Source organism: Oryctolagus cuniculus, chromosome 2 (assembly GCF_051225735.1).
Source record: "Oryctolagus cuniculus isolate XC-2025 breed Fujian yellow rabbit chromosome 2, ASM5122573v1, whole genome shotgun sequence".
Classification (NCBI taxonomy): Eukaryota; Metazoa; Chordata; class Mammalia; order Lagomorpha; family Leporidae; genus Oryctolagus; species Oryctolagus cuniculus.
In genome coordinates, this window is record NC_142868.1 from 170,575,831 (window position 1) to 170,603,737 (window position 27,907).

The window sequence follows — 27,907 nt, forward strand, 5'->3', positions numbered from 1 at the left end:
CTGCACCCCATGGGAGACCAGGAAAAGCACCTGGCTCCTGGCTCCTGCCAGGATCAGCGCGGTGCGCCGGCTGCAGCGGCGGCCATTGGAGGGTGAACCAACGGCAAAAGGAAGACCTTTCTCTCTCTGTCTCTCTCTCACTGTCCACTCTGCCTGTCACAAAAAAAAAAAAAAAAAAAAAAAAAAAATATATATATATTAAATCTATAAACTATAAAAACTGGATGGCATTAAATTGTATAATTATTCATTCATATAAAAAGTAAAAATTCACAACATGGTATTTAATTCTTATTTTTATTTCCATTAAATTAATCCCACAAAGATTTCGTAAAGCAATGTGAGAGACTTCAAACTATATTTCTGTTTTGTATTATATGTAATAGATTTCCAAATATGAAAAGTCATAAAATTAAGGCTACATATTGAATAATATCATCATTTTTAAATACTGTTTAGAAAACAATCCTGTTGAATAAATGAATCTAACCTCACTTCATCATTTCAACTAAAGTTTTTAAAAGATATTTCTTTTCTGTTTCCTTCATATGTTCTCTTTATTTTAATCTTTAATGAAAATTAATGAGCAATTTAGGACACAATATAAGTCTAGGATTCACTGATCACATATTCAAAGCCACCTACGGAATGAATCTATAGGATACGAATTTCACACAGCATATGTTTGGAATCAGATTACTAAAAATCTTGACTTTTGAATTCAGTACTAGAAGCAATTACCAAACACTACATCAGAATGACAAATGCAGATATTCTGCCACAAAAGCTTGTAGGATTTTGTTTAGATTGTCAATGGTTGATTCATCCAGACTTCCTTCGTCGTCATCCATGGAGTGCCAGACTTCAGGGAAAGGAGAGGGTATCAGATGCAGAACCGGGACGCCTAGGAACAAAGAACGGACTTGTAACCAAGAGCAAGCTTCCAGGAGGGGAGCAGAAAGCGTTACTCTGCAAGCAGAAACTCCTAAGCTCTACCACAGAAACAAGCCTGACAATCACCACCTCCCGCTAACCTGAGATCCTACCCTGGTACTCCACAATCATTCACTCATAAACCAAGTAGCTATAAAGTAACCACTACGCATCCGTCCCTGTTCAATGTGTTGAGGTTTCATTAGTGAAAAGGTAAAACCCCTCCCACCTGGAGCTTTCATTCCAGTGGAGAAAGCAGCAGGTAAAACATCGAAAACATAACGTTTGGGGGCAGATGTGTGGCACTTGGAATGCCCACATCCCATATCAAAGTGCCTGGGTTCAAGTCCCAGCTCTGCGTCAGTACCAGCTTCCTAGGGAGCAGGTGACGGCTCAAGTAGTTGGGCTCCTGCTACCTATGTGGGCGACCTGGATTGAATTCTGGGTTCCTAGATTTGGCCTGGTCCAGCCTCAGGTGTTGCAAGCATTTGGAGAGTGAATCAAAGGATGGGAGATATCTCTCAGATATAGAGCTAATTTTTTAAAAACATGTAACGTTTGGATTTGATAAGGGCCTATTAAGAATAATAAAAGAAAGTAAAGGAATATAGAGTGAGAGGCCGGCAGCAGAACCAACAAAGAGGATGTTTAAGGTCAGAGAAGACCTTCTGAGAACCCAGTATTTAAACTGAGAGAAGCACCCAGGGGAAGGCAGAGGACTGGTAATGCCCATTCCAAGCAGCAGTATCAGCAAGTGCGAGGATCCTAAGGCAGAAATGTGCTTGGCCTGTGGCTGGATCAGAGCAACAGCTGGAGACAGGAGGTGATGCAGAAGAGAGGGAACAGAGTCAGAAGATGGAGACCCTTGTAGGTCATGGGAAACACTTTGGGTCTGATTCCAAAGGACAAGCCAGTAGAGCTCTAAAACAGGAAAGTGGCATGATTTGATTTACATTTGTTAAAGACATATTTGAAAGGCAGAGATACAGAGAGAGAAGGAGAGAGAGAGAGAATATCTTCCATCTACTGCTTCACTCCCCAAATGGCAGCAACAGCTTGGGCTAGGCTAGGCTGAAGCCAGGAGCTTCTTTCGGGTCTCCCACATAGGTGCAGGGGCTCCAGCACTTGGGCCATCTTCCCCTGCTTTCCCAGGTGCATTAGCAGGGAGCTGGATCAGAAGTAGGGCAGCCAGGACTCGAACCAGCATCCACACGGGATGCTGGCACTACAGGTAGAGGCCTGGCCTTCTGTGCCACAGCATAGGCCCCTTGATTTACATTTTTAAAGGAAAACTCTAACTCCTAAGCAAAAACACAGGAAAGTAGGGAAAAATTTAGTAAGGTCAATGTTTAAGGATGGTCTTAGTGATTCAAAAGGCACCAATTACTCTTTATGTTTAGTTTGTCAAAGGTAAGCAGTAATTAGACCCCTGAAGAGTTTCACTGCTAGAAAAAAGCTATGTCACCACACCAGGAAACTAAACAAGGTTTTGGAAGGAGTCATGGCTGAAATGTGATCTCGTTCTACTCTTAAGAGCAGATAAGTGATAAGTAGTCTTGGAATTTCAAAATGCACATAAAGTAGAATAAGTAAAATAAGTAGAAAAAACAGACATGAACACACACGCACATTACCTTTTCTTAAAAATGGAATATGGTCATCCTGAATCAGACCTCCATAACCAAAGTTCTGGAAATACTGCCTCTCCAAAGAGTGGTCCTTGAGCAAACCCAATTCGTGAAGTTCTTGTTCTGCAAATGATAAGTAATCAGATACATGAATATTTTATCTGATCAAGACGAGGAATACATCCTTATTCAAGGAGTTTGAAATCTTAGTGCTTATGGCCATCATTTAAAAACATTGTAGAGTGGCCGGCACTGTGGCATAGCAGGTTAGGCCTCTGCCTGCAATGCCAGTATCCCATATGGACACTGGTTTAAGTCCCAGCTGCTCTACTTCGGATCCAGCTCCCTGTTAATGTGCCTGGGAAAGCAGTGGAAGATGGCCCAAATGCTTGGGCCCCTGCACCCATGGGAGAGACCCAGATTAAACTCCTGGCTCCTGGCTTTGGATCAGCCCAGCTTCGGCCATTGCGTCCAACTGGGGAGTGAACTAGCAGGTGGAAGATCTCTAACTCTTTCAAATAAATAATTAAAAAAAAAAAACTAAAAATGACCTTAAACAACAACAAACAGTTAAAAAATATACTATAGAGCACTGAGTATGACTACACCCATGACAATAAATTTTGGGGTCAAACTTGAGCGTGCCAGAGCAGAGTCACACATGGCTCTAACCTTACAGGGGAGACTCCTTGTAGAGGTAGAACTAAGAACAAAGAGGAAATGGAAAGTGAGAAAACTAATGGAGAATGGGGAAACACAAGTGGAGACGCTTCTGAAGCATGCCTTAGGAGCAGAGGCCGTGGGTTTGAATAGTCAAACAGAATGGGGATGAAATACATCAAGCGATCACTCTATGGGAAAAGGATAGCGACCTACAGCGATGCTTCTCAAAGTGTAGCCACTGACCAGCAGCATCACCTGGGAACTTGTTAGGAAGGCAAATTATCTAGGCACTCAGATAATTATTTACTGAGTCAGAAAGCCTGGGGGTGGAACCTAGCAACCTGTGTTGCAAAAAGCCCTTTAGGTGATGCTGAGGCACAAGAAAATTTGAGAACCACTGGCCTGCGTCCCATCACCCTTGTCATCTTGTAACATATGTGCATAACCCAAGAGATCACAAGATTAGAAGATAACCAAATGAAACTTCCTAGGGTATTTGGGGTTTTTAATTGCTAAATCTAAAGGTTAAAGCAGACCAGCTGGTAAGCAAACGTATGTAATATGATTTTAGGAACACTGAGAAAGCCCTGATCACCACAAAAACAATATTCTTTTCAGTTTGTTAATATCTAGAATTCCTTTATCATTGTATACAACTTTTCCTTATATAATTAGAGATACAGTTGAAGTATAAATACCTCTAGGAGGGGTAGCACAATGGGTTAAAGTTTCATTTAAGTACCAGTGACTGATATAAGTTCAATCTGTTACAGGAAACAGGAAAAGTATGTAAAATCCTCTAAGGAAAGCCAAACTCGAGGTTACCATCAAAATAAGGAAAACATGCTGCAAGGAATAGATCCACTCAGTGCATATTCACAACACCAGAAGAACAATTCTTTCAGACCAGGAATTGAAACTCGCCAAAGAGGAGCATCTGAGATTCAGCGAGAAGGTTTTTCATTTGATTCTAGATCTGGATGTTGACCAATTCTTAACTCACAGCAAAAGCATGAATTAAGAATTACTGCTCAGAACTAATATTATTCTATCTTGTTTCAAGAAGTGTGTGTGGCTAGAAGGAATTTCTAGCATGAAGTTCTTGCCTCAGAAGTGGCTTCCTGGACTAGATTCTTCAATGAGGGTCTATTTCATTTACATCTTTCTCTGCTGTCTGACAGGTTTGTTCTGTTTTGCTTTGTTCTGGGAGAGAAGGTAGAAGAATGAAGGGAAGAAGTTACTCTTTTCCTTCCTCCAGCACCCAAGCCAATGTCTTCGCCACAGATGCTGATTTGTTGGTTGGCCTGGCCTGATCTGGCCTGCTGTCCTCTCATTTACCCAACTCTAAATCCCCTTTTTAATGGTTCTGGAAGAATCTGGATTTCTTTTGTGTCCTGATCTCTTACATCTTTGGAAAACTGGCAGAGATTGCACTAGATTTAAAGGAAAATGATGTCCACATAAGGTAAAAAATATCGGAGATGACAAAGACAGTGGTGGAAAGGAAAATCTTTTGGTATCATTAGAAGAATTTGACTTTCATCATTAGCCAACAGGCCTTGCTGAGTAAAATTTTTCCTAGAAATACATTTCATAGGTTTCAAACAAAACTCTGGGGAAATATCATCAATTCGTTTCTAAGGATATACAAACACGAAATGTGGTATTTTATGGTTTAAATTCAAAATACAGTTTCCTGCAACAATATAAATGGGACTTACAGATATGAACAGGAATAATAAAATAATCAATGAAGATAGGAAAAAGGCAGAAAAAAGTTTATTACATATTTAAATCACAGATTCTTAAATTTTAAATTCAGCATTTGTCAGTAGGAAGAAATTGTTTAAGCCTTTAAAAATAGCTGTGGTGGGGCAGGCATTCAGCATAGCAGTTAAAACATGGCTTGGACTGCTCACATCCCATATTGGAATGCCTGGGTTTAAGTCCCAGCTCCACTTCCATTCCAGCTTCCTGCTAATGAGCATAAGCAGGCAGCATGTGATGCCTCAAGTAGTTGAGTCCCTGCCACCCACATGGGAGATCCAGACTGAGTTCTGGACTCCTAGCTTTGGCCTGACCCAGCCCTGGCTGTTGCAGGCATTTGGGGGAGTGAACCAGTAGATGGGAGATATTTCTCTCAGTTTCTCCCTCCCTTTCTGTCACTCTGCTTTTTTGAATAATAAATAAAACAAACAACGACTTTTAAAAATGATGCTTACCAATTGCTTTGAATCTATTAAACCATCTGGCAGTGTTTGAAAAAAAATTGGGGAATGTTGGGTTCGAAGCTCCAATTAAATCCAATAAGACCAATAAATCCTAAGGTAGAAAAAAATGTATTATTCAATCTCTGTCATCAAAACACGCTTAATTGTCATCAATAATGAAAAACAGTCAAAACTAGCTGCACTTTTGTAATTGAGAATAATATGAGAGTTACATAAATAACAAAGGTTTAATAACATTGTGTGCTAATTATTTTGGAGAATTGTTAAATCTTGATTTTGCAGTGTGAACAAATGGCAAAGTGTTGATTCTTTCTGTGAGCAATCCCAAAAGAATATCACCAAAGATAAATTACAATGAGAACATTTGGATAAATATTTCATAGAGTGAAAAAAACACATTTACTTGATTTTCAGATGGGAATCCATGCTGGTCTGATCTTCTATCCCATTTAGAAGTAGTCATTTTGGAGCCAGCATTGTGGCGTAGCAGATAAAGCTGTTGCCTGCAATGCCGGCATCCCATGTGGGTGCCAGTTTGTTTTCCAGCTGTTAGACTTCCGATCCAATTCCTTGCTAATGGTCACGGAAAAGCAGTGGATGAGGGCCCAAGTGTTTGGACCCCTGTTACCCACCATGGTATACTGGAAGAAGCTCCTAGCTCCTGGCTTCAGCCTTGCCCAGCCCGGAACATTGCAGCCATCTGGGAATCGAACCAGTGGATAGAAGATTCTCTCTCTCTCTCTCTCTGTGTGTGTGTGTGTGTGTGTTTCTCCTTCTCTCTTCCCCGGACTTTCAAATAAATCTTTTTTTAAAAAAAGTAGACATTTTACCCTTAGTTTGTGCTCTGTCTATAGGAAAGCACTAGAACGGTAATTATTTATTAATCAAGCAGAATATAAGAAAAACTTGGTATACAAGAGCTACATGACATCGTGTTTCTGGATCTCTGTTTCCTTGAGTATCAAACAAGGAGTTCAAATTAGCTGATCTGAAAAGGCCCTGTCTGGTTATAAGGCTCTATAATTAAACCAGTGTTCCTTTACTTGCTGGCGCCGTAAAACAACAGCAGACTTGAGGAATCTCTCAAGACTACCCCTAGATGAAGACCACCTGATTAGAAGTGACATAGCATGTAGGTAAATATTTATCATAGGTCCTGACACAGAGTAGATAAATATTCTCAGTTTATGTTTCTAAAGACATGGTATGAATAAACCCATGAACGGTAATTAAATGTATTCATGGTAAAAAAAAAATGGTGTGTTTGGAGTAGGAAAAAAAATATCAGAGTTGAATAAGCTACTAAGATTTTGTTTCTGCAAAAAACAGTCTTAAGCACCACTGTGGAGTCTTCTATTTGGACTGATATGGAAATGATTTTGTTTCTACTACTGATCAGCCAGGTCTCCCCTCCTTCTCAGAATCCATCTTATCTACCCTGGAACAAGTGAATAAATGAGGTGCTGACCATGTTCCCTTGATCCAATGTGAGCTTCCAGCAGACAACAGGGGGTTGGAGACAATGCCAATGTCAAGTATGTTAGAATCCTAGAAGGCATTCAAGGTGGCCATCTGGACCCATAGGGTGAAGGTCAGTGGCAGAACCAAGGACAAACGGAGGGGCTGGCAGTACACCGAGGGGATGATGGTCAGGCATGGATGAAGACACTGGGAAGGGAGTCTTTAGGGTCACATGAGGTTCTAAACTGGGCTTAGTGAGGACTTAGGGACTGAGATCAAATATGATAAGAGAATCAGAGTGGTGAGCGGACTCAGGGGCAGGATATGTGATTTAGAATGCAGTGTAGGGCCCAGGAAGAGGATGAAATAGGGCTGCATGTTGCAACTATTCTTAGCGCTAGTAGCAGCATCAAAAGGTGCCTCTTTCCATATCAAAAATGCCACATCAAAACCAACACACTAAAATGTCACATACACATTGGCATCACTGTGAGAGTCACCAAAGAAAGACTTCATTCCCATCCCTAGTACCCCAGGCTCCTCTGCCTTTATAAAGGCCTCAATGAGGGAATCCGCACCTCCATCGCAATTCAGTACTAGGGGCATGTGCTCCCATTGGATCAAAGTGGAACTGATGTTCCCTTCATCTGATCTTTGCATTGTTTTAATTAAACTCAGTCAAACATGGCTCCGAAGCCAGAGTCATTCTTTTTAGCTCTGGGATTCCTCAAACACCCAATGCCTGCCAAGGAATGCTCTGTTATAAACACTCTGCTCCAAGGGTGCCGCGGTGCTTTGAGGTCTTTACTTGGCCTTGGCAGTCTCTTCCTTGCAAGCAGAGCCTGCAGATGCAGCACCATGGAAACCACACCGACTAACCATGCCATGCAGTTGGTTGGTGCCTCTCGCTCCAGGTGGGTGCGGGGTCGATGCCATCTTCGAAGCCAGGTGCCGGGACCCGTACAGAGAATCTTGAGGCGACCAGTGGAGAAAAGCTTCTTCTCCATCGAAGAAGATCAGCTGCAGTGAGACGGCTGTCCTGGAGTCTGACACATTCTGGCGAAAAGAACAATAAAGAGATGGCAAACGTGCGTACAGACTTAAAAATCGCACACTTTCCTTTTTTACTGGGCCGTGAAAAACACAAGATACCAAAGCAAGTAAAACGGTGCCAAAATGTGTTGCGCACCACTTCCTCTCTGAAAGTCATCACATCTGGCACAATCTTCACCCGTACCAGTATCACCTTCTCCCACTCCCTCTGAAAATATTCTTAGCCTTCAGAGAACTTTCAAGTAATGGAACTACATCGATGAGCTCTGTGACACGCCACCCGGTGCCTCTTCAAGAGCTGTTACCCCAGCTGCTGGCAGAGTTGGCAGCCACTTTAATGACTGCCTCAGTTGCCCCTCCTAGGGGTGTCCTACACCCAACGATTGGCCTCTTCAGGTACCGGGGGCTCTCGAAAGCACCACCGCATCTCCAGAGCTCCCCAGAGGTTGGCTGAAGCTGTTGAACCTGCACGGCAGCTCAACTTCCCCTCTGCCTAATCTGATTTCTTTCCTCTCCCTGCTGCCTGTGTGGATCCAAGGCCACTCCCTACTGAATGACCTAAATGCTGAACTTCCTCTCTGAGTGTGCTCCCTGGGGAAGTCAACCTAAAACAACTGAAGCACTTGCTTACCTCTCAACTTACGTAAGGCTGCAATTTTTTTTTTAGAGTTTATGTTCAAGAATCTGCTTTAGGAATGCTACAGTGACTGCAGGAATAATATCGATGACCTTTCCCTTCAAAAAACTTACATTTAAGTTAGGTTGGAGAGAGAAAAACAAACACATGAGCATAGCAAAAAGTGCCAAGGGCCACAGAGGTAACATGAAAGTCCTCTGGAAATTCGATGGGTTGAGATGTAGATACCTTGGGGTGTCAAGGAATGATTTGTTCATGAAAAAGACTATATTTGAGCAGAACTAGGAAGACTACCAGAATTCTGATTGGCTTTATATCTTACCACTGTCTGAGAGCAACCCTCACCTCTCAGATTCTGGTACTCTAACACCCGCAACTGTTCAACCCCATTGGAATCTCCAATCCATTGAGTCTTTCATCTTGCTATGTCCTTCACCCTCATAATGTTCTCACTTCATTCCAGATTCATTTTAAATTCCAGTCAATAATTCTAATCACTTCCTAGCAAACACCTACCACTCTCCTGCCTCTCTCCACCCTGGTCAAACTCTCATGACAAAAACATGACATTAAGTCCAACTCTCTGCCTACTTGGTGCCAACGCTCATGCAGCTGAATAGAAAACTATGCAACCACACTATTAGGTCTTGCTTAAAATTCATGACCACAAACCTTGCATTGGCCTTTCATGTTGACTGACAGTCCAGCTGTATTTTCTTAGTTCATTCACCCTCCTACTCTTCTAGGATTCCACATTCCTCCTCTTCCCAACTTGCAACACAACTCACCCATCCACACTCCCAACTGATGACCTTGATTTCTTCTTGCAATGCTCACATTAGATGTTAATATTTCTGCCTGTGCCCTAAATCTTATCTCTTTTCATCTATTTAGGGCCACCACTCCAGCAGAAATCATTTCTCTCCTACATCATTAATTTTTCCACCTTTGCTGGATAATTCCCATCAGCCTACAAACATGCTGTTGCTTCATTGCAAAGTGTTTGACCAGTTACTGTCCCATTTTGCTTGTCTCATTAACAGCCGCATTCTTCGAAAGAGTTGTCTGTTCTCACAATTCTTCTTCTTAAATCCATGCCAGTCAGGCTTTATCTCCACCACCTACTGAAGCCATTCTTGTAAAGGACAGCAACAACTTCTACATTGCCAAGTCCAAAGGTCAACTCTCAGTCTTCAACATTCTTGACCCCTTGGCAACACTTCATGTAGTTGATCACTCCCTCCCAGATACATTTGCTGTGTTTGGCTCCCAGGATCCTATATTCCTCTACCTCAGTCAACACTGATGGCTCTCTTCATTTCTCTTAAGGCTAGAGAGTCCAGGGCTTGCTCCTTGGTTCTCGTTTCTTTTCTGTCTACATTTGCTCCCTTGGTATTCATTATTGTGGCTTTGAAGTATATACATGCATATATTTTTATAGATTTATACATATCCATACATAGTTTCCCTAGTTATATGCATTTTTCATGAATTTTTAAAGATTCCTTACAGGCATGCATTTAAAATAGTTTCATAAAAATAAACATATCTTTTGATTCCATTTCTCATGAAGTTTTTTGAAGTATCTTCAAATATCCACACATAATACACACACACATATAAAATACACACACACATTTTTTTAAGATTTATTTATTTATTTGAAAGTCAGAGTTACACAGAGAGAGGAGAGGCAGAGAGAGAGAGAGGTCTTCCATCCTCTGGTCACTTGATTGGTCCCAGTGGGTCTCAACTGCCAGAGCTGTGCCGATCCAAAGCCAGGAGTCAGGAGCTTCCTCTAGGTCTCCTACGCAGGTGCAGGGACCCAAGCACTTGGGCCATCTTCCACTGCTTTCCCAGGCCATAGCAGAGAGCTGAATTAGAAGTGAAGCAGTCGGGACTCTAACCGGTGTCCATACGGGATGCCGGCACTTAAGGCCAGGGTGTTAACCTGCTGTGCCACAGCGCCGGCCCCAACACACACACATATTTATCAACAATTCCAAACAGTGTATCTCCAGCCCAGACTTCACATCAGATCTCCAGTCCTGTATACTCATTTGCCAGATGATTATCTCCACACAGATGTTTAATAGACATCTCACACATAAAGTGTTAAAGTCAAATAGTGATGTTCCTCCTGAGATGTGCATTACCAACAGCATTCCCCAACCACACTGATGGCTACAACACCCTTGCAGTTACTCAAACCAAAAACCACCTCCCTATATGCATCCCTCTTCCTCTCGTTCTCCTCCCCTCCACCCCCCTCTACACACACACACACACACACACACACACAGAGTCCAGGCCACCCTGCCTCTGCAAACCTATTTCCCACTGTTCCCCCCATCTCCCTCTCTTTTTCATTGGCTTCTTTTATTTGAGCTTAGGACATCTACACAAACATCTGCTCAAACATTCCAGAGACAACAGCACTTCAGTTTCTTGTGTACTTATGAACCCCTCCCAGAGTGCTGTCCTTAGATTTGCTCCAGCCCAGTCTGGCTGCCAATGAGGCCTGCTGCCTACCTGCCATCCAAAGGCCCCCCTCACCATCACCTGGGGACTCCCCCTGCCTCTCCTATACAGGGTCTCCAGTGGCCAGAACCCCCTGACTTCCCCTCCCTTGGTTTATTCCTTGGTTTTTCTGGAGCATGTCTTTAGGTAACTTCTAAAAAAGAAACAGCATATGAGAATGAATCCTGTTGAGACTTCACACATTGTATAACATCTTCATTCTATTTCCAAATTCGACTGATTGAGGATAAGGATCCTGGGTTGTAAATTTCTTCAGTGTTGAAGGTACAGTTTCCTTGTTTTCTACCTCCCAAGGTTTGTGCTGAGAAGTCTAAGGCCATTCTCAGTTCTAGTCCTCCTTGCATGACTATTACGTTCCTGGGATGATCTACTTACCAGAAGCAATAATCATTTCTCTGTTTGCTTGTTTTTGTTCCTCTTTCTAGAAAATATATTTCTCCTGCTTTAGTACAAATTATATTTTACTAATTTTTGCTTTATTTTGAAAATAGTACTTTTATTTCCAAGAGGTCTCTCTTATTCTATGATTATTCTGTTGCAGCATTCTGGTTTGTTTCATGTATATAACTCCTTTTAAGGATATTAGGGGCCGGCACCATGGCTCATTTGGTTATTCCTTCTCCTGCAGCGCCAGCACCCCATATGGGCACCAGGTTCTAGTCCCGGTTGCTCCTCTTCCAGTCCAGCTCTCTGCTGTGGCCCGGGAGTGCAGTGGAGGATGGCCCAAGTGCTTGGGCCCTGCACCCACATGGGAGACCAGGAGGAAGCACCTGGCTCCTGGCTTCAGACTGGTGCAGCACCGACCATAGCGGCCATTTGGGGAGTGAACCAATGGAAGGAAAACCTTTCTCTCTGTCTCTCTCTCTCACTGTCTATAACTCTACCTGTCAAAATACATAAATAAAAAGATATTAAAAAAAAGTGTCCTTCATGTACCCCTTGGACTCTATTTCCTCCAACTTCATTTTTCAATTTATTTTATTTATTTTGCTTGCTTTCTTTCATACTGGAGACTGTCCTCAAATGCCTGGTCCTTGGGTTCATTCAAGTTAAAGAATGAAGCACTAAAACACTGGTTAGAGATGCAAATTCTAGCTTTAATAAAGAGCAATCTGGTGCCAAGTCAGTGTTTAACTTGAGAATCCCCCAGCGCCACTGTTGGTGCGTTGTTTTCTTCTTGAGGGACAGTCCACATTCTCCGGAGAAGGATCCTCAAGTTTTCTATCACATGAGTGGACATTGGCTGCTGGCTTTCTGGAGCTGGAAATGGGGACAGGGAGGGGACTTCATTACTGCCCTCCTGACAACTGAAATCTCCAAGTCCAAAAACTCCCTGGTTCAGTTTCGCTAGGAAAATGCCCTCCCACCTCCTGGTGAGGTACAGCTGGCATACTAGCCTACCTGCCAGGTGTGGGGTGGGAATCTGTATCTAAGAGCTCCTACTACAGACCTACGCTCTGGTCCAGCTCTCTGCCTCACCTCTGCCTTCCTAAGCATAGCATATTTCAATCTTGAGCCTTGCCAGGATTTTCTCAGAGGACTAGACGGCTTCTTCCACTTCCTTTCCCTCTCAGGGATATATGACTTCTCCCCTCCTGACATGTCATTTTCCGTGTCTCCATCCATCTGTCTCTTCATTTGCGGTTCCCATTAACAAATACTCCCTAGATTGTTCAAAGATGGAACTTTTGTGATTAGACTGATTTTATAAGAAAGTGAAAAATGCCTTTATTATCTGAAAACTAAGTTATTATTTTTGTATACCAATCATTTCAATTGTCTTAATATTGACGCTTAGGCTGCTGTTTTGGTGCAGCAGGTTCAGCCACTGCCTGTGATAACCACATCCCATATGAGCATCAGTTCAAGTCCCAGTTGTTCCACTTCCCATCGAACTCCCAGCTAATGCACCTGGAAAAGCAGGGAAAGATGGCCCAAGTATTTGGGCCCTGCCGCTCATGTAGGAGACTTGAATGGAATTCCAAACTCCTGGCTTCAACCTGGCCCAGCCCTGGCTGTTGCAGCCATATGGGGAATGAACCAGAAGATTGAAGATCTCTATTTCTGTCTCTCCCTCTCTCAGAGTTTCTGTCACTCTGCCTTTCAAATACATAAATAAATCTTTTTTTAAAAAAATATATTCCTGGGGTCTGTGTGGCATAGTGGTTAAAGCCACTGCTCATGACTCCAGCATTCCATATGGGTGGCCACTTTGAGCCCCAGCTGCTACACTTCTGATCCAGCTCCCTGCTAGTGCAGGGAAAGCAGAAGAAAATGGTCCAAGTACATGGACCACTGCAACCCATGTGAAGCCCCAAGCGCTTGACTTTGGCCTGGCCCAGCCCTGGCCATTACAGCCATCTAGGGAGTAAACCAGTGGATGGAAAATCTCTCTGTCTCTCTCCCTCTCTCCCCCGCTCTTTGTAACTCTTTCAAATAAATACATAAATATTTTAAAATATATATTGCTGATTAATCGGACACAAGAAAAAATTTATTTTACTCTGAATCTACCATACTCCTGATAGCATTAAGCAAATGATGTGTTTGTGCAATATATATATATATATATACTCAGAGTTTAATAAGCCTTGAGTAATTAAATAGATCTCTTTAGCAAAAGGTGTAAGGTACATACTTCAGTAGAGACATTCTAACTTCTAGTTGTTTGAAGGGCTTTGACTAGTTCCAAATTTCTGGCTCCAAATCAGACAGCATAATCACATACACACACAAGGGTAGACTAAGACTGCTTGAGACCAAGGCACTCTGCTCAAGCCCACACACACAAGGGTAGACTAAGACTGCTTGAGACCAAGGCACTCTGCTCAAGCCCACACACACAAGGGTAGACTAAGACTGCTTGAGACCAAGGCACTCTGCTCAAGCCCAGAGCACAGCAAAAAGAAATAGTGTTCATCGTCGGCAGGCTTGAAGATTCTAGAGACTTACTGAAATTTCCACAGCTCAGTGACCCCAATGATCGGTACAATAACCTATTTTCATTCGGTTTTCTTCATGTTGCTTCATTTCCGAGAAGTGGAGTATTGTGGACACTAACCCTGAGAGTCCCAAGGGGCAAACTCCTCTCTTCGCTGCTTTCCATCACTGGCAGGAAAATAACCAAGGCATTTTGTTTCTAGTAACTCAGACTCTTACCTTGGAGTTAGAAGAGTCTGTGGGGGCCAGCACTGTGGTGTAAGTGGGTTAAGCCGCTGCCTGCAGTGCTGGCATCCCATATGAGCCCTGGTTCAAGTCTCTGCTGTTACACTTCCAATCCAGCTCTCTGAATGACCTGGGAAAGCAGTAGAATATGACCCAAATCCTTGGGCCCCTGCACCCACGAGAGACCTGGAAGAAGCTCCTGGCTCCTGACTTCAGATCTGCACAGCTCCAGCCATTGCAGCCATCTGGAGAGTGAACCAGCAGATGGAAGACCTCTCTCTGTCTCTGTCTCTGTCTCTCTCCCTCTCTCTCTGCCTCTGCCTCTCTGTAACTCTGCCTTTCAAATAAATAAATAAAGCTCAAAAAAAAAAAAAAAGGACAAAGAGTCTGTGTGGCCTGATTTGTGAAGGTCTTCATGCTATAAAAGCCCAGTTACCAAGGTCACAAGTCAATGGATTAGCTTCCGCTGTATTAGTTAGCTGATGCCACAGTAAGAAGGTATAACAAACCACCCAAACTCAGTGACTTAAAACAGCAATAATGTATGTAGCCTGCAGACGGCTGGACTGGTTTTCCTTCACCCTGAAGTCAGCAAGGCTGACTCTGTTCCACATCTCTTACCCTCCTCCAGGACTGGCGAGCCAGCTGGGGCGTGCCCTTCTCACGGTGTCAACAAAGACATAAGACAGGAAGCACAGGAACAGCCTCTGCTCATATCACATCTACTAACACACCTGGGCAAAGGGACTTCAGACTCAAGGGATAAGGAAGTAAACCTGGCTACGGTGGATGGCCACAGCAGTTACCAGGCCAAGGAGGTGGATGTGTAACTAAAGCTGTTATCAGAGAGAGGACCAAGAGTTGGACCAATGATACAGCTGGCCACCCAGCCTTCTCCCGGGCTACTCCCCGCTACCACTTATACAATCTAGGACAGCTAAAGGATGTAAAACAACCCCTTCATATAGATTTAGTTAAAAATAGAACTAGAAGAATCAATATGATTCCTTCACAGTTTGCATTAAACACAGCACTTTTTAAAAACTCTCCACCGATTACCTCTATTAGAAAAATTCAAAGAATATACCATGGAACTTCAAAAAGATCGTGGAAAAATGGAGTTAAAAGAGAAGTTTATTTTGGTACAAAATAATTGAGAACAATGCCTACAAGTGATCTTCAAAATGTGTGTGGGAAATTCATATTATGAAAAAAAACTATGCATGAATTTAAAAATATTTTTACACCAAAATAAACTTATATTTTAATTATATTTTCCATGAATTGTTTGACATACCCTTGAATATCCTGACTCAAATTTTTCATGAGGAGCCCTATCCAACAACTCATTCTGCCTTTTCTATTCCTGGTCACCAAAAGTAGGCATGAGCTATATGGAAAAAGGACAGGAATTCACAAAGAAATCAGACTCACTACAGAGAACTGTGCCATTACATCACACACCATTGCAGTTCAAGTCCTTAGACCAGAAATACAAATTTGAAAAATCAAACTTTTATATCAGCTTCCTCACTTTCACCCCATTGTTGGGAAAGAGTGCAAGTTAAAAGCAGGACAGGGCATGGGACAAAGGCATTAGAGTAGGTTCAGAAAGGAAAACAAAAGCAAAAACAGCAAAAAGGATACTGAGAGGGGATAAACAACTCATGTTTTTTTCAGGTTCAGAATATCCATCAAAAATGGAGCCAAATATCTCTATTCCTTCCATTACAAGATTTATCTTTTACTTCTTTACTCACATTGCATCAAAAGCTGGACCCTTCATAAAGCTCCAAACCAGGAGATAAGGCTTTTTTTTTGCCTGTGAACTTTTATTTTTTTTTTTTTTTTTGTCTTGGTTGTGTTTACTTGGTTCTGAGTGATATCGGAACAAAATGTCTTCATCTGGTTTAGCACTTTTTTCCAATATACTCTTAAGAACGCAGGCTGAAATAACATCTGAGAGTCCCAAAAGTATTTTGAGCTGAGAGTACAACAAAAGCTCTGCTCTGCTACATGAATTGAGCCGAGATTCACAGATAATAACAATAATGCATTTCTGCTTCATGCTTTTCATCTAGATATGTCTGAATTACCCACTCTCCACTCGCTGCAGCTCCCTCCTTCCTCCCACCCAAGAGCCAACACCACCACTTCTCACATCAGAAGACTGAGATGTTTCATGGCTGTATAAACAAGAAAAAATAAACATAGTCTATTATAAAGCATATTTCATGTTTATGCCCATACAACCTTCCTCCTTCTTCATCTTTTGCAAAGAAAGTTTGCATTTATTTTAATTTGGACCCAGGGCTGAAAAGCCAGGTGCCAATTGGTGAAGGTACTACAGGTGTCTTAGGTTTATTGCCCATGGCTCACATTCAAATTGAGCAGTATTCCAATTCATACTCAATCTCATGCCATTTGCAACAAATTAGAGCAAAAATGTACCCAAAGTTTCCATTTCTAAGTGGCCTTCTCACTCCCCTCAAGGATTCTAGAATTCACTTTGAGTTACTGCTAATCTATGTTATTCTAGAAATCAACAAGGGGAAAAGAGATACCTTCAAGGAAAGGAGTTGCTTGTCTAAGGCACGGGCAAGTTCCAACATCATCGCGCATGGCACGGCTGAATCAGTGGCTCCCACAAACACTCTGTTGTCCCAGCGGGGAAAATACTTGGAGTCATAGTGGCAGGCGAGAACCAAGTGTCGCTTAGTAGAGGGATTCAGGGTGCTGATGATATTTGAGAAAGACCGGATCCCATAGGGCGTGTTACTCAAGAAGGTGTCCACTTCCAAGACCCAGTCGGCCTGAAGTCTCTGAATTCGCTGCATGATGTGCTGGCCCAAAAGAAAAAAAAAAAAATCACATCTAAGCCAACAGTTTTCATTTGTTAACCAGGTTTTTAAAATGTATGTGAAGACTTTAAGTTATAATTTCAATATATCTTTATTGTATTAACAGCTATAATATTGCTACTAATTGCTACTCTAATTAATAGCAATTTCCCCATTTAAAGGACAAGCTAATCATTTCTCTCACCTAAGCTTATCCCGACCAATCAACCCCAACCAATTGCTAATATTAAGCAACATTAATAGTTTGGTGTAGCTCTTTCCATATACCTTCACCTTGCTTGTACAAATTTACACTAGCACACAAACACATATATTTGGCAGAAGGATGTTCAGTTTTTAGTAGGAAAAGAACCCCACTTTATGCATTCCTCTGTCCCTTGTTTTTTCCACCGTACAATATATTGTGGACATGTCTGCAAGTCAGGAGATAGAGGCCCAGTTTAGAAGTATTAAATTCCACTTTCAATATCTCTAGGAGGCTAAGAAGATATGACTGAGAAAGCAGAGCCACCTGACTTCTCAGGTCTCTACTTTAAGCTCTTTGAGGGAGAGAATTGCAAAAGATAGCTCCTTTTGTTCTAAGTACATAGCTGTGCCCACGTCCTGCAAACGCTTTCTATGGAATGAACACTAACAAAAGGTCCTGATGCCTACCTGCTAAGGATAATGCAGAAAGATTCCATAAGAAGGGGGTGGTTGAGGTCCCTGCCTGCTGTAGGAATCAATTAGCAAATTTGAGCCATTATGACAAATCAAGTCGGTTTCCCTCTGCATTCAAAATGGGGTCATACCCAGTGGAAATGCTGGAAAAATAAAAAAGAATCTCTTTGCCTGTTTCTCCTGGCTACCTCGGGTCTTAAGGGCAACACAATGGCTTACAGAGGAAATAGCAGATAGAGGGGCTGGCGCTGTGGCATGGTAGGCTAAGCCTCTGCCTGCAGCACCAGCATCCTATATGGTACTGGTTTGTGTCCCAGCTGCTCCTCTTCTGATCTGCCTCTCTGCCATAGCCTGGAAAAGCAGTAGAAGATGCCCCAGGTGCTTGAGCCCCTATACCTACGTGGGATGCCTAGAAGAAGCTCCTGGCTCCTGGCTTCGGGTCTGCCCAACTCCAGCCGTTGTGGCCATTTGGAGAGTGAACCAGAGGATGGAAAACCTCTCTGTCTCTCCCTCTCTGTCTATAACTCTGCCTTTCAAATAAAAATAAAATAAACCTTTAAAAAAAAGGAAAATAGCAGAAAGAGAAAGGACTACCACTTCGGGGACTACAACAGTCTTCTTTAAGAACCTAGAATTAGGAGGTAAGCATTTGGTGCAATGGTTCAGACCCTGCTTGGGACACCCACATACTACTTTGAATTCAAGCCTGGATTCAAGTCTCAGTTATGCTTGCATTTCCAGCCTCCTACTAATGTGCACCCTGCTAGTGCTAAAGTTGCTTCAATTACTGCTGCACACATGGGAGACCCAGAGACTGGGTCCTGCATCCCAGCTTCAGCCTGCCTGTGTGATATTAGCTAATCTGGCTATTACGGGCATTTGGGGAGTGAACCAATGGATAGAAGATCTCTGTCTCTCTGTCTTTATCTCTACCTTTCAAATAAATAAAGGTTTTTTTTTTTTTTTTTTTTTTTTTTTAGGGGAAAAAAGGAAGTTGAAAATTGCTGTGTGAGAAGCTATGGGGTGAATTCACTGTTGTGGCACGTATCCTTTCCCATCTTGTTGTCCCTTAGCCTCATTTTTCTCAGTATAGTCCTTTTTTTAAAAAATAAAGTAAAAAGATTGTATATATCTTTGTAAGTTGCCTTAAGAGCTTTTTAATAAATTAGTTTTTTAAGTCAAATGACAAATAACTGACTGTCCCACGATTAACACTGAGAAGGGATGGACCTTGAAATGATAAATGAATCACTTACAATAAGTGGAAATGAATGGGAGATTCCCATCCCCTCACCCCAAGGAAACACAGGATTTTCAGTCCTAGCCAAGTCTCGTGTGGCCTGCAGCTCACAGCTGTGACATGACACGTAGGCAAGGGCTTGGAAACACTGCGGCAGGAAGCTTCCAAGGAGAGAGGAACTTAACCAGGGGGTGAACACCCACTCTACAGCCAACTCTGCAAAAGCCAAAAAAAAAAAAAAAATCCCCAGCTTGTCAGTCCTTGCAGTTTGTGGTGACTAGACTTTGGCCTACGTAGCACTTTTCCTTCCTTTTCTGTTAAAAGCCTACATGTGGTGTCTTTGAACATCTCCAGAAGAAATGTTTACAACCCCTTTGAAACCCACATTTGTATCTCCTGTTTTATTATTCCCCACAACTCTTAGTACTGGGCGTTGCTCTCAGAAGGCCATCAATGACTATGGGTTGACGGCAAGAGCAAATATGGGTTGATTCAATGAGACTGTATAAAATGATGTACTAGAACATTAGTAATTAGAATAAAGAGAAATCACTGTGCATCTAAGATAGACATTTCTACAGAATATGAAAATGAATTATCTCTAGACTTTGTTAAAAAATCTTTCCACAAAAAGGGTCATCTAAAAAAAAGCATATTCTCTTATACTCAAGAACATCTGGTATCCAGATGATGAACTAACTACTCCATAAAATGCCTTCTTCAACGCCAATAGCAGCTTGCAAGCTTACAAATGAATTGGGATTTTTAAAATGTTATCTGTTAGCGTGGCTCAGACACAAGCACACAGAAACTCATTTCTCAGCTACTCACCAGTTCTTGAACATAATTCCTGATGTCTACATTGCAACCAAAACCCACAAAATAATCAGCAAATGCTCCCCAGAGTTCTCCCTGAAGTAGCACTTTTAATTCAGTGTAAATATTTTCTTATTTATCTTAGCAACTAAGATAAATTACTTCTACAAACAATCAAATTGGCTGCAAAATCCAATTAGGTCACCAATCAATAGCTCTCATCACTGTGCTTTTGGCTTTCAGACTTAGTCGTCAATTCCCACCACAAGTCTAGCTGAGGCTCCTGAATGACTCCCTCCTCTCAGCATACCCCTGGGAAGGAGATGTTCCGTGAGGCATGGAGTCCAAGGCAACTCTGCTTCCTTGACTTAATCAGCAAAGGCCGGGCCCTCCAGGCCTGCTAAAATTACTATGCGTTACTGTGCATCAACAATTACTATGCACCTATGCTTTAAAATGAGGACAAGATGGGACAGGTGTTTGCTGTAGTGGTTAAGACACACTTGGGGTGCCTGTACCCCCTACTGGAATGTCTGAATTTAAATGCCAGCTGTACCCCAATTCCAACTTCCTGATGATTGCACCCCAGGAGACAGCAGGTAATGATGGCTCAAGTAGTTTAGGTCCCTGTCACACACATGGGAGACCCAGAATGAATTCTGGGGCTCTGGCTTTGCCTAGGTTCAGCTCTGGTTGTTGGGGACATTTAGGGAGTAAAGCAGCAGATAAAAGATTTTTCTCCATATTTCTCTCTGTGTCTCTGTTACTTCGACTCTGACTTCTGAATAAAAGCAGAATAAATAAATAAAATTATAAAACTGAATCTCTTAGGTGAGATGGTCAACATCCTTTAGGATTTAGTGCTGCATCAGCCGGGTGTGCTCGAGCAGTCCAGCTTTAGTCCCCAGCACATTCTAGAATAGTATCAACAAATTTCTCATTCGCTTCTACTTCCACGTAGCAGTGGAAAATGTTATTGTGGAAATTTTAAAAAGTAAAATTTTTAAAAGAATATGTATCTTTTTTAAAAAAAGATTTACTTAAAAGGCAGAGTTATGGAGAGAAGGAGAGACAGAGAGAGATTAATCTTCCATCCACTGGTTCACTCTCCAAATGACCACAATGGCTAGGGCTATGCCAGGCCAAAGCCAGGAGCCAGGAGCTTCTTTCAGGTCTCCCACATGGGTGCAGGGTCCATAACTTGGGCCATCTTCTGCTGATTTCACAGGTACATTAGCAGGGAGCTGGATCAGAAGTGGAGCAACCAGGACTCAAACCAGCACTCATATGGGATGCCAACACCGCAGGCAGAGGCTTAACCTTCTGTGCCACAGTGCCAGCCCCAGGCAATATTGTTGAAATGAATGTGCCTCACTCTCCAACTTGGACACCAGCAAATCAACAGCTGGAGACCAGTGATCACACATCCCACAGCTCTACAGTGATAGGTTAGAGATCTATTTGGGTCCAGATTTTGGCTTCCTTATTAGTACATGTAGATAGAACCTTGAGGAAGTCAATTTAGATACCTAAAGCTCCAGTCTTTTTTAATCCATAACATTGGGGTAATAATAGTACCCACATCAGTAGTCCTGTGGTCATGCTGAATGAAATGATCCTCACAAGGAACTCAATAAAAGGAACTTGGAAAAAGTGCTCAGTCGAATTCAGCCACCACCGTCATCATCATTCACCCTTAGAAGAACTAAGATAGTTTTAGGACCCCCATCTAATTCCCAAGAGCTACACAAATGGAAGGCAACAGTCTAATTGGGCAAAAAACACATGGCTTTTTAAGCCAGACTCGACAGGCAGAAGCCACACAGTGGGTGGAGGAGAAAACTCCCAAGAGTTGGACAGTCAGGCCTTGCAGGTGTCATTCCAGGCACAGCAGCGGGGGCCCTGGTCTTTTGCCTGAATTGTCTAGCGGATGGAGTAGTCTCAGAGAAGGATATGAAGGGACAGACCCATTCCTTCCTAAGCTGCCCCTTGAAAATAGGGCTGGTTTGAAAACTGATATACAGAAGTGGGGTTTCAGATTGCTTAGGAAGACTGACATACAGGAGGCAAAGAGACACTGAGGGTCTAGCCTAGATTATGTCTTTTTTTTTCCAGTTTATGTCTTATTCAACCCTCTATAGCAGTGTCTTCTACATTGTAGTAGTAAAATTAATGGGTCTTGAAATCTGTCTAGTGGGTCACAGCAGGCATTTAAAAACAAAGCAGTAAGATAAAATTATTAACAAGATCCTAGTATATTGCAGGTACTGAGTATTTTTCATGAAACTGTTTGATTTAAATACGTGGATATTTTTGTGTATAAAATGTAAAAAAGAAATATCTTCACTGTGACTCAGAATCAGAATTCAGAGAAGTACTGCTCCAGAGAAAGCAGCTTATCTCTGGCTTTAATCGACCGCTGGGGAGAAAATGATTTCCTTAAAAGTGGATACTTGGCCTCACAGTTATGATGCCCATGCTTCATATCAGAGTGCCAGTGTCCAATACTCGGCTCCAGCTCCTGAATCTAGTGTCTGCTAATGCAGCCCCTAGCAAGCAACAGTAATGGGTCAAATAAGTGGTTTGCCCTCTCCCACCTGGGAGACCTGGAGTGAGTTGCCAGCTCCAGGCTTCAGCCTGGCCCAGACCTGGCTCCTGTGAGTATGTGGACAATGAGCCAGTGGCTCAGAGAGCTCTATCTATATCAGTCCCTCTCTGTCTTTCTGCCTCCCAAATAAATAAAAATAATTTTTTAATCTTAAAAAGGAAAAAAAAAATGATTTCCCTGAAGGGAAAAAAGGCCTGACAAAACAATGACTCACTCTTGGCCCCAAACCATCAGCAAAGAACTATTCAAGGTTGTTGATGTTTGGTGTTTAGGATCCAACAAAATTTGGTTGGGAGCCAGGGGGTGTGTTGTGGGAATAGTCAAGGTCTCAGGACCTCGTACACTGTCTGATGCAGCCTAGACAGAGATTGCACGCATAAACTCAAGTAGATGAACATGTATCACTAAATTCAGAACAGACATTTACTCTCAAAATCTCATTTGATTTTCTTGGTCGCTTCTTTTGGCACATAAGAGGACATCTCTTCTTTAGACAACTCAGAACTTGAGCTATAACAGTATCCACTGTGAGAAGGCCAAGTATTCCGGGGCCTTTAGATCTGTGTGCTTGCTCTCACCTGCCGAGCAGCGTAGCTTCCGGGGGATCCTGGGTATCGCTCTATCAGCAGCGGCCGTAAGTCATTTTGCCACATTTCAGAAATACTTGTGCCTTCTGCAATTTGCCGAAGAGTCGATGAATTCAAAATAGCTGGCTGGTGATAATTCTGAGAATGAAATAAAACTGTTTAACCACTTATTTCATAACATGTTTAAGACTTAGCCCAATATATTTGCAAGTAATTACTTCAAACCTCAAAATAAAAGAAGTAATTTTTATGCCATACAAGGTAAATCAAACTGCTCAACCTTAAAATTGATCCCTTACATCTAGAAAGGTAAGCAAAATATTCAGTGACTTATTTGGAAAGCAAAATTAGCATAACGCTTTAAATCTAAGTATTAATATTTTACACTTATTACCTTGGTACTTTTATTGATTTTCTGTACCATTGCTTTATAAAATAATTAAAAATTATTGGTCCTCTATTCTTAAAAAAAATCAATACTTAAAAACCTACAGCCAGCCGGCGCCGCGGCTCACTAGGCTAATCCTCTGCCTTGCGGTGCCAGGGCACACCGAGTTCTAGTCCCGGTCAGAGCGCCGGATTCTGTCCCAGTTGCCCCTCTTCCAGGCCAGCTCTCTGCTGTGGCCCGGGAGTGCAGTGGAGGATGGCCCAGGTGCTTGGGCCCTGCACCCGCATGGGAGATCAGGAGAAGCACCTGGCTCCTGCCTTCGGATCAGCGCGGTGCGCTGGCCGCAGTGCACTGGCCATTGGAGGGTGAGCCAACGGCAAAGGAACACCTCTCTCTCTGTCTCTCTCTCTCACTGTCCACTCTGCCTGTCAAAAAATAAAAATTAAAAAAAAATTTTTAAAAAATCTGCAGCCAACAAAACAACATGCTTTGGTAACATAATTGCTTCACAACAGCTGTGTGGCATGATACACCAGGCACTGCAAAGCAGTCAGAGAAGCTGGACTCAAAGCTTCATGATTGCCCCTGTAGGTTGTATGACCTTGGGCAGGGCCCTTAACTTCTCATTCCCCTGGAAAAACTTGAATGTGATTTAGATCAGCATGATCCAATATGGTAGTCAAGAGATACATATGACTATCCAGGGCTTGAAATGTAGCTAGTTGAACAGAGATGTGCTTAAGTGTGATATACACTCTGGATTCCAAAGACTTGGCATGAAAAAAAGCTAACTACCTCATTCATAATTTTTACAGTGACTACATGTTGAAATGGTAACTTTTGAAACATGCAAAGTAAGTATATAATACATAGTAATAATACAAAGTATATTGTTAAAATTGATTTTGTTAGCTATTAGAAAATTTAAAACTTCATGTGTGCATTTCATTATGTATTTCTGCTGGACAGCATTGACTCAGATGATCATTGTAATTCTTTTAAGCCACACTTGATGATTCTTTAACCTCCTAAACAAAAAATGTTTTAATTCTTTAGTTTCAATTACTTAAATATTTTATTAATGTTCACACTCCTAGCTACACTTACATATTAAAGTGAAGCCCAAAAACCTAAGATAGGCAAGAGCAAGATGGCGGCTGAGTGAGATCCTCCACCCATCATCTTCCCACAGCTATGCACACACCAATCTAACTTTACAGAGCTGGGAAAGCCAGATGAGAGACCATAGTGCCTGGCTTTAGTGCAGTGACAGCAAAAGATACATGGAAGAAGACAGAAGGAAATGGCTGCCCGCATCACTTCCACTCAGCTCCGAGCAGCCTAGTATGGAGAGCAACACCTCTCACCTTGAGGAGAGAGGGGAAATTAAGTCCAGTCTTTGGTACCAGGCCTAGACCAGATCTGCCAGTTGAAACCCAGTACTAGGCAGACCTATGTCCCCTACCCCCAAGCTAGTACGCGCAGACTGCGCCTATGGAACCACATTAGTGTAGGGATCCCCACATGGTGTAGGGATTGCCTTTAGCTCCTCAGCCCCAACCTCAGTCAACAAATCAAGGAAGAAGACCCCACCCATTGGGGAGTGAGGTAGGAAGGCAAGTGGGGGACTAGACATTTTAAAAGATGGGAACCAAGCACATAGCACCTGCCATTCTGTCTCTCAGGATGAATCTTGAACCAAGAGGGACTTTGCTGGACTGGAAAGGGTAAGAAGAAGGCTCCTAGCAGTACCCATTGATGCCATAAACAGCTGAGGCATTTACTGTGGGAAAACCCTGTAGTGCTCACAGGCCTTGAGCCCAGCTTGGGAGCTGTTAGGTTCCACACAACAGCACTGCTCCCAAGGAAGAAGCCAGCCCATGGTCTACCCTCAGCTATCCAGGCTCTTCCTGTATGGATCCATCCTGAGATCCCACTGACCCAGCACCCTATGAAGCAGCTGCTCCCAATAGTTCCATAGACCCATCCCTATGAGCCAGCCAAGAGGCCTTACCCACCCTCCCTAAGCCCCAGGAAGAATTTGAGTGATACACCCTGAGATGTCCAGCCCTCAGAAGCCCACACAAGACAATTGGGCAGCCCCCACCTACCCTCCTGCTGCAGAGGATGCAGTGGGGTGGCCCCACCCATGTACCCTCATTCCTGGGAAGAACCAGAACAGGTTGCTCCCCAAAGGTTACCTTTGCAGTCCTCAGACATTGATGAGTGACCCATCTGGGCACACTGTTGCAGCCCATCCCATGTGCAGCCCTCACTGATAAGTAACCTATCCTACTACCAGGTGTTCTGTGCCACACTCACCTGGGCCCAGAGGGGTGACCCCATAATTTCATGACCCACAGTAATTGACATGAATTGCACACTTGTAGCTAGGTACACCATGCACAGAACTGCCAGCAAACCTGCCCCAACTAAGGGAGTCACATCCCACAACCCCTCAGCCTAGGTCACTGACACACCCACAGACATCTCCAACACTGATTACAGTTGAAGAAGCTACATGATTACTACACTAAAGCACTCACCTGGAACCAAAACCAACATGACACACCCAACCAACCTCCTAGGCCATATCATTAATGGAAAATCTTTACTATGAATGTCATTGTTAGAAGCAACTGATCCACCAGATGCACAAAAACTAATGGAGGGACCCAAGAAGCAGGAAAACAAGGTAACATGATGCCTCCAAAAGAAAACAATAATTCTCCAGCAACAGACTAGAAGGAAATGGAAATTGATGATGATTTCCTGATAAAGAGTTCCAAAGAGGGGTGGGCATTGTGGTACAGCAGGCCAAGATGCAGCTCAAGACATGAGCAGTCCAGATGAGTGCCTGGGGGACGTCCTGCCTCCACTTCTGCTCTAGCTTCCTGAAACTGTATACCTTGAGAAGGAAAAGATAATGGCTCAAGTACTTGGGTCCCTGCTACCCATGTGGGAGATCCAAATAGAGCTCCAAGTTTCCATGTTACTGGCTTTGTTCAGTCCTGGCTGTCAGGGGCATTTGAGACATGAACCAGCACATGAAAGAGATTTCTCTCTCTCTCTCTCTCTCTCTCTCTCTCTCTGACTGTGTGTGTGTGTGAGACTCTTTCAAATAAAAAAAAATAAACTTTAAAAAAAATAATTCGGGCCGGCGCCACGGCTCAATAGGCTAATCCTCCGCCTGTGGCTCTGGCACACCGGGTTCTAGTCCCGGTCAGAGCGCCGGATTCCATCTCGGTTGCCCCTCTTCCAGGCCAGCTCTCTGCTGTGGCCCGGGAAGGCAGTGGAGGATGGCCCAAGTGCTTGGGCCCTACACCCACATGGGAGACCAGGAGAAGCACCTGGCTCCTGGCTTCGGATCAGCGAGGTGCGCTGGCCGCAGCAGCCATTGGAGGGTGAACCAACGGCAAAGGAAGACCTTTCTGTCTGTCTCTCTCTCACTGTCCACTCTGTCTGTCAAAAAAATAAATAAATAATTCAGGAGTCTAGGGGAAGATAGTTTAAAAAAAAACCTGGAGAGAGTCTGTCGCTCCCCGTCTTCGTGGGGGAACGACACAGGACCCTGCGCTGTTCTTTTGTCTGCTCAGCCCTCCCCGGGTTTGCTGCTGGTTCTTCCCGGGTTGGCTACCGACCCTTCCACCTCCGTGGAAGGGCGGTTCCCCCTGCCACATTCCCCACTTCCGCGGGGGAGCGGCACACCGCCGGCCGGCTCTCTCGGGGGCTGCACAGGTGTTCCCCTTAGATGTTCCCAGTGCATGTTGTCTCTCTCCTCCTTTATAGTCCTCTTCCACCAATCCCAACTCTGCTACCCACACGCCGAGTACGCTGCTCTCCTCCAATCAGGAGCAGGTCCCACAGTTTATTGGTTGAACTGGAGGCAGCTGTGTAGAAGCTGTTTCTCCCTTCTCAGCGCCATATTGTGGGAAAGCAGATGCATAGAATAAGTCTTAATTCCAGTAACTTAGTCTAGTCTGAGTTGCTCCCAGTTGCTCCCCACAGAGTCCAATCTCAGGGAAGAGTCAGGGAGAAAATGGCAAAGGAAACCCCATGTAAATTAGAGAGACACTGTGGATCTACGTGGAGGGTGTGAAAGTGCACAACTCGGGACTCCAGTAGCCAAGAGCCTCAGCACCAGCTTTGGACAATGAGGTGAGACCAGACTGCAGCAGCCCAAGACCCTGGCAATAAAGCTGCAGGAAGATCCTGGTGTGAGTCCAGCTTGGAGCCCTATGGAGGACAGTGTACTTCCCAATGGAGGCACATTTCTTTCTCCCCAACCACCCAGCACCAGAGTCCTGTAACCAGCCAAGAGAGGGCAGGTCCCATTTTGGATTTATGTAACAGCAGAGCCAGCTCATGTTCGCACGCCCAGCAATCAGCCAAGCAGAGACGCCAGAGTCTGGCCAGGAGAATTGACAGGGGCTGG

The 27,907-nt window shown here is 43.4% G+C and overlaps 1 protein-coding gene across 2 annotated transcripts in view; it reads right to left on the reverse strand.

Annotated features, from left to right (window-relative positions):
• Positions 1-283: 283 nt before the first annotated feature.
• The window catches only part of QPCT (glutaminyl-peptide cyclotransferase), a 48,256-nt gene continuing 20,632 nt past the window's right edge, over positions 284-27,907 (reverse strand). The window contains exons 1-7 of one of the 2 annotated variants that reach the window (XM_089327728.1): positions 26,994-27,219; positions 23,076-23,222; positions 16,877-17,155; positions 7,796-7,972; positions 5,447-5,546; positions 2,568-2,684; positions 284-904 (exon numbers count right to left, since the gene is read on the reverse strand). In XM_089327728.1, the coding sequence (XP_089183854.1) occupies positions 753-904; positions 2,568-2,684; positions 5,447-5,546; positions 7,796-7,972; positions 16,877-17,155; positions 23,076-23,222; positions 26,994-27,152 (1,131 nt within the window). In that variant the 5' untranslated portion in view covers positions 27,153-27,219 and the 3' untranslated portion in view covers positions 284-752. Of the gene's footprint in view, positions 905-2,567; positions 2,685-5,446; positions 5,547-7,795; positions 7,973-16,876; positions 17,156-23,075; positions 23,223-26,993; positions 27,220-27,907 lie in introns of those variants that run through there. The other variant, XM_008254537.5, reaches the window with a different exon arrangement.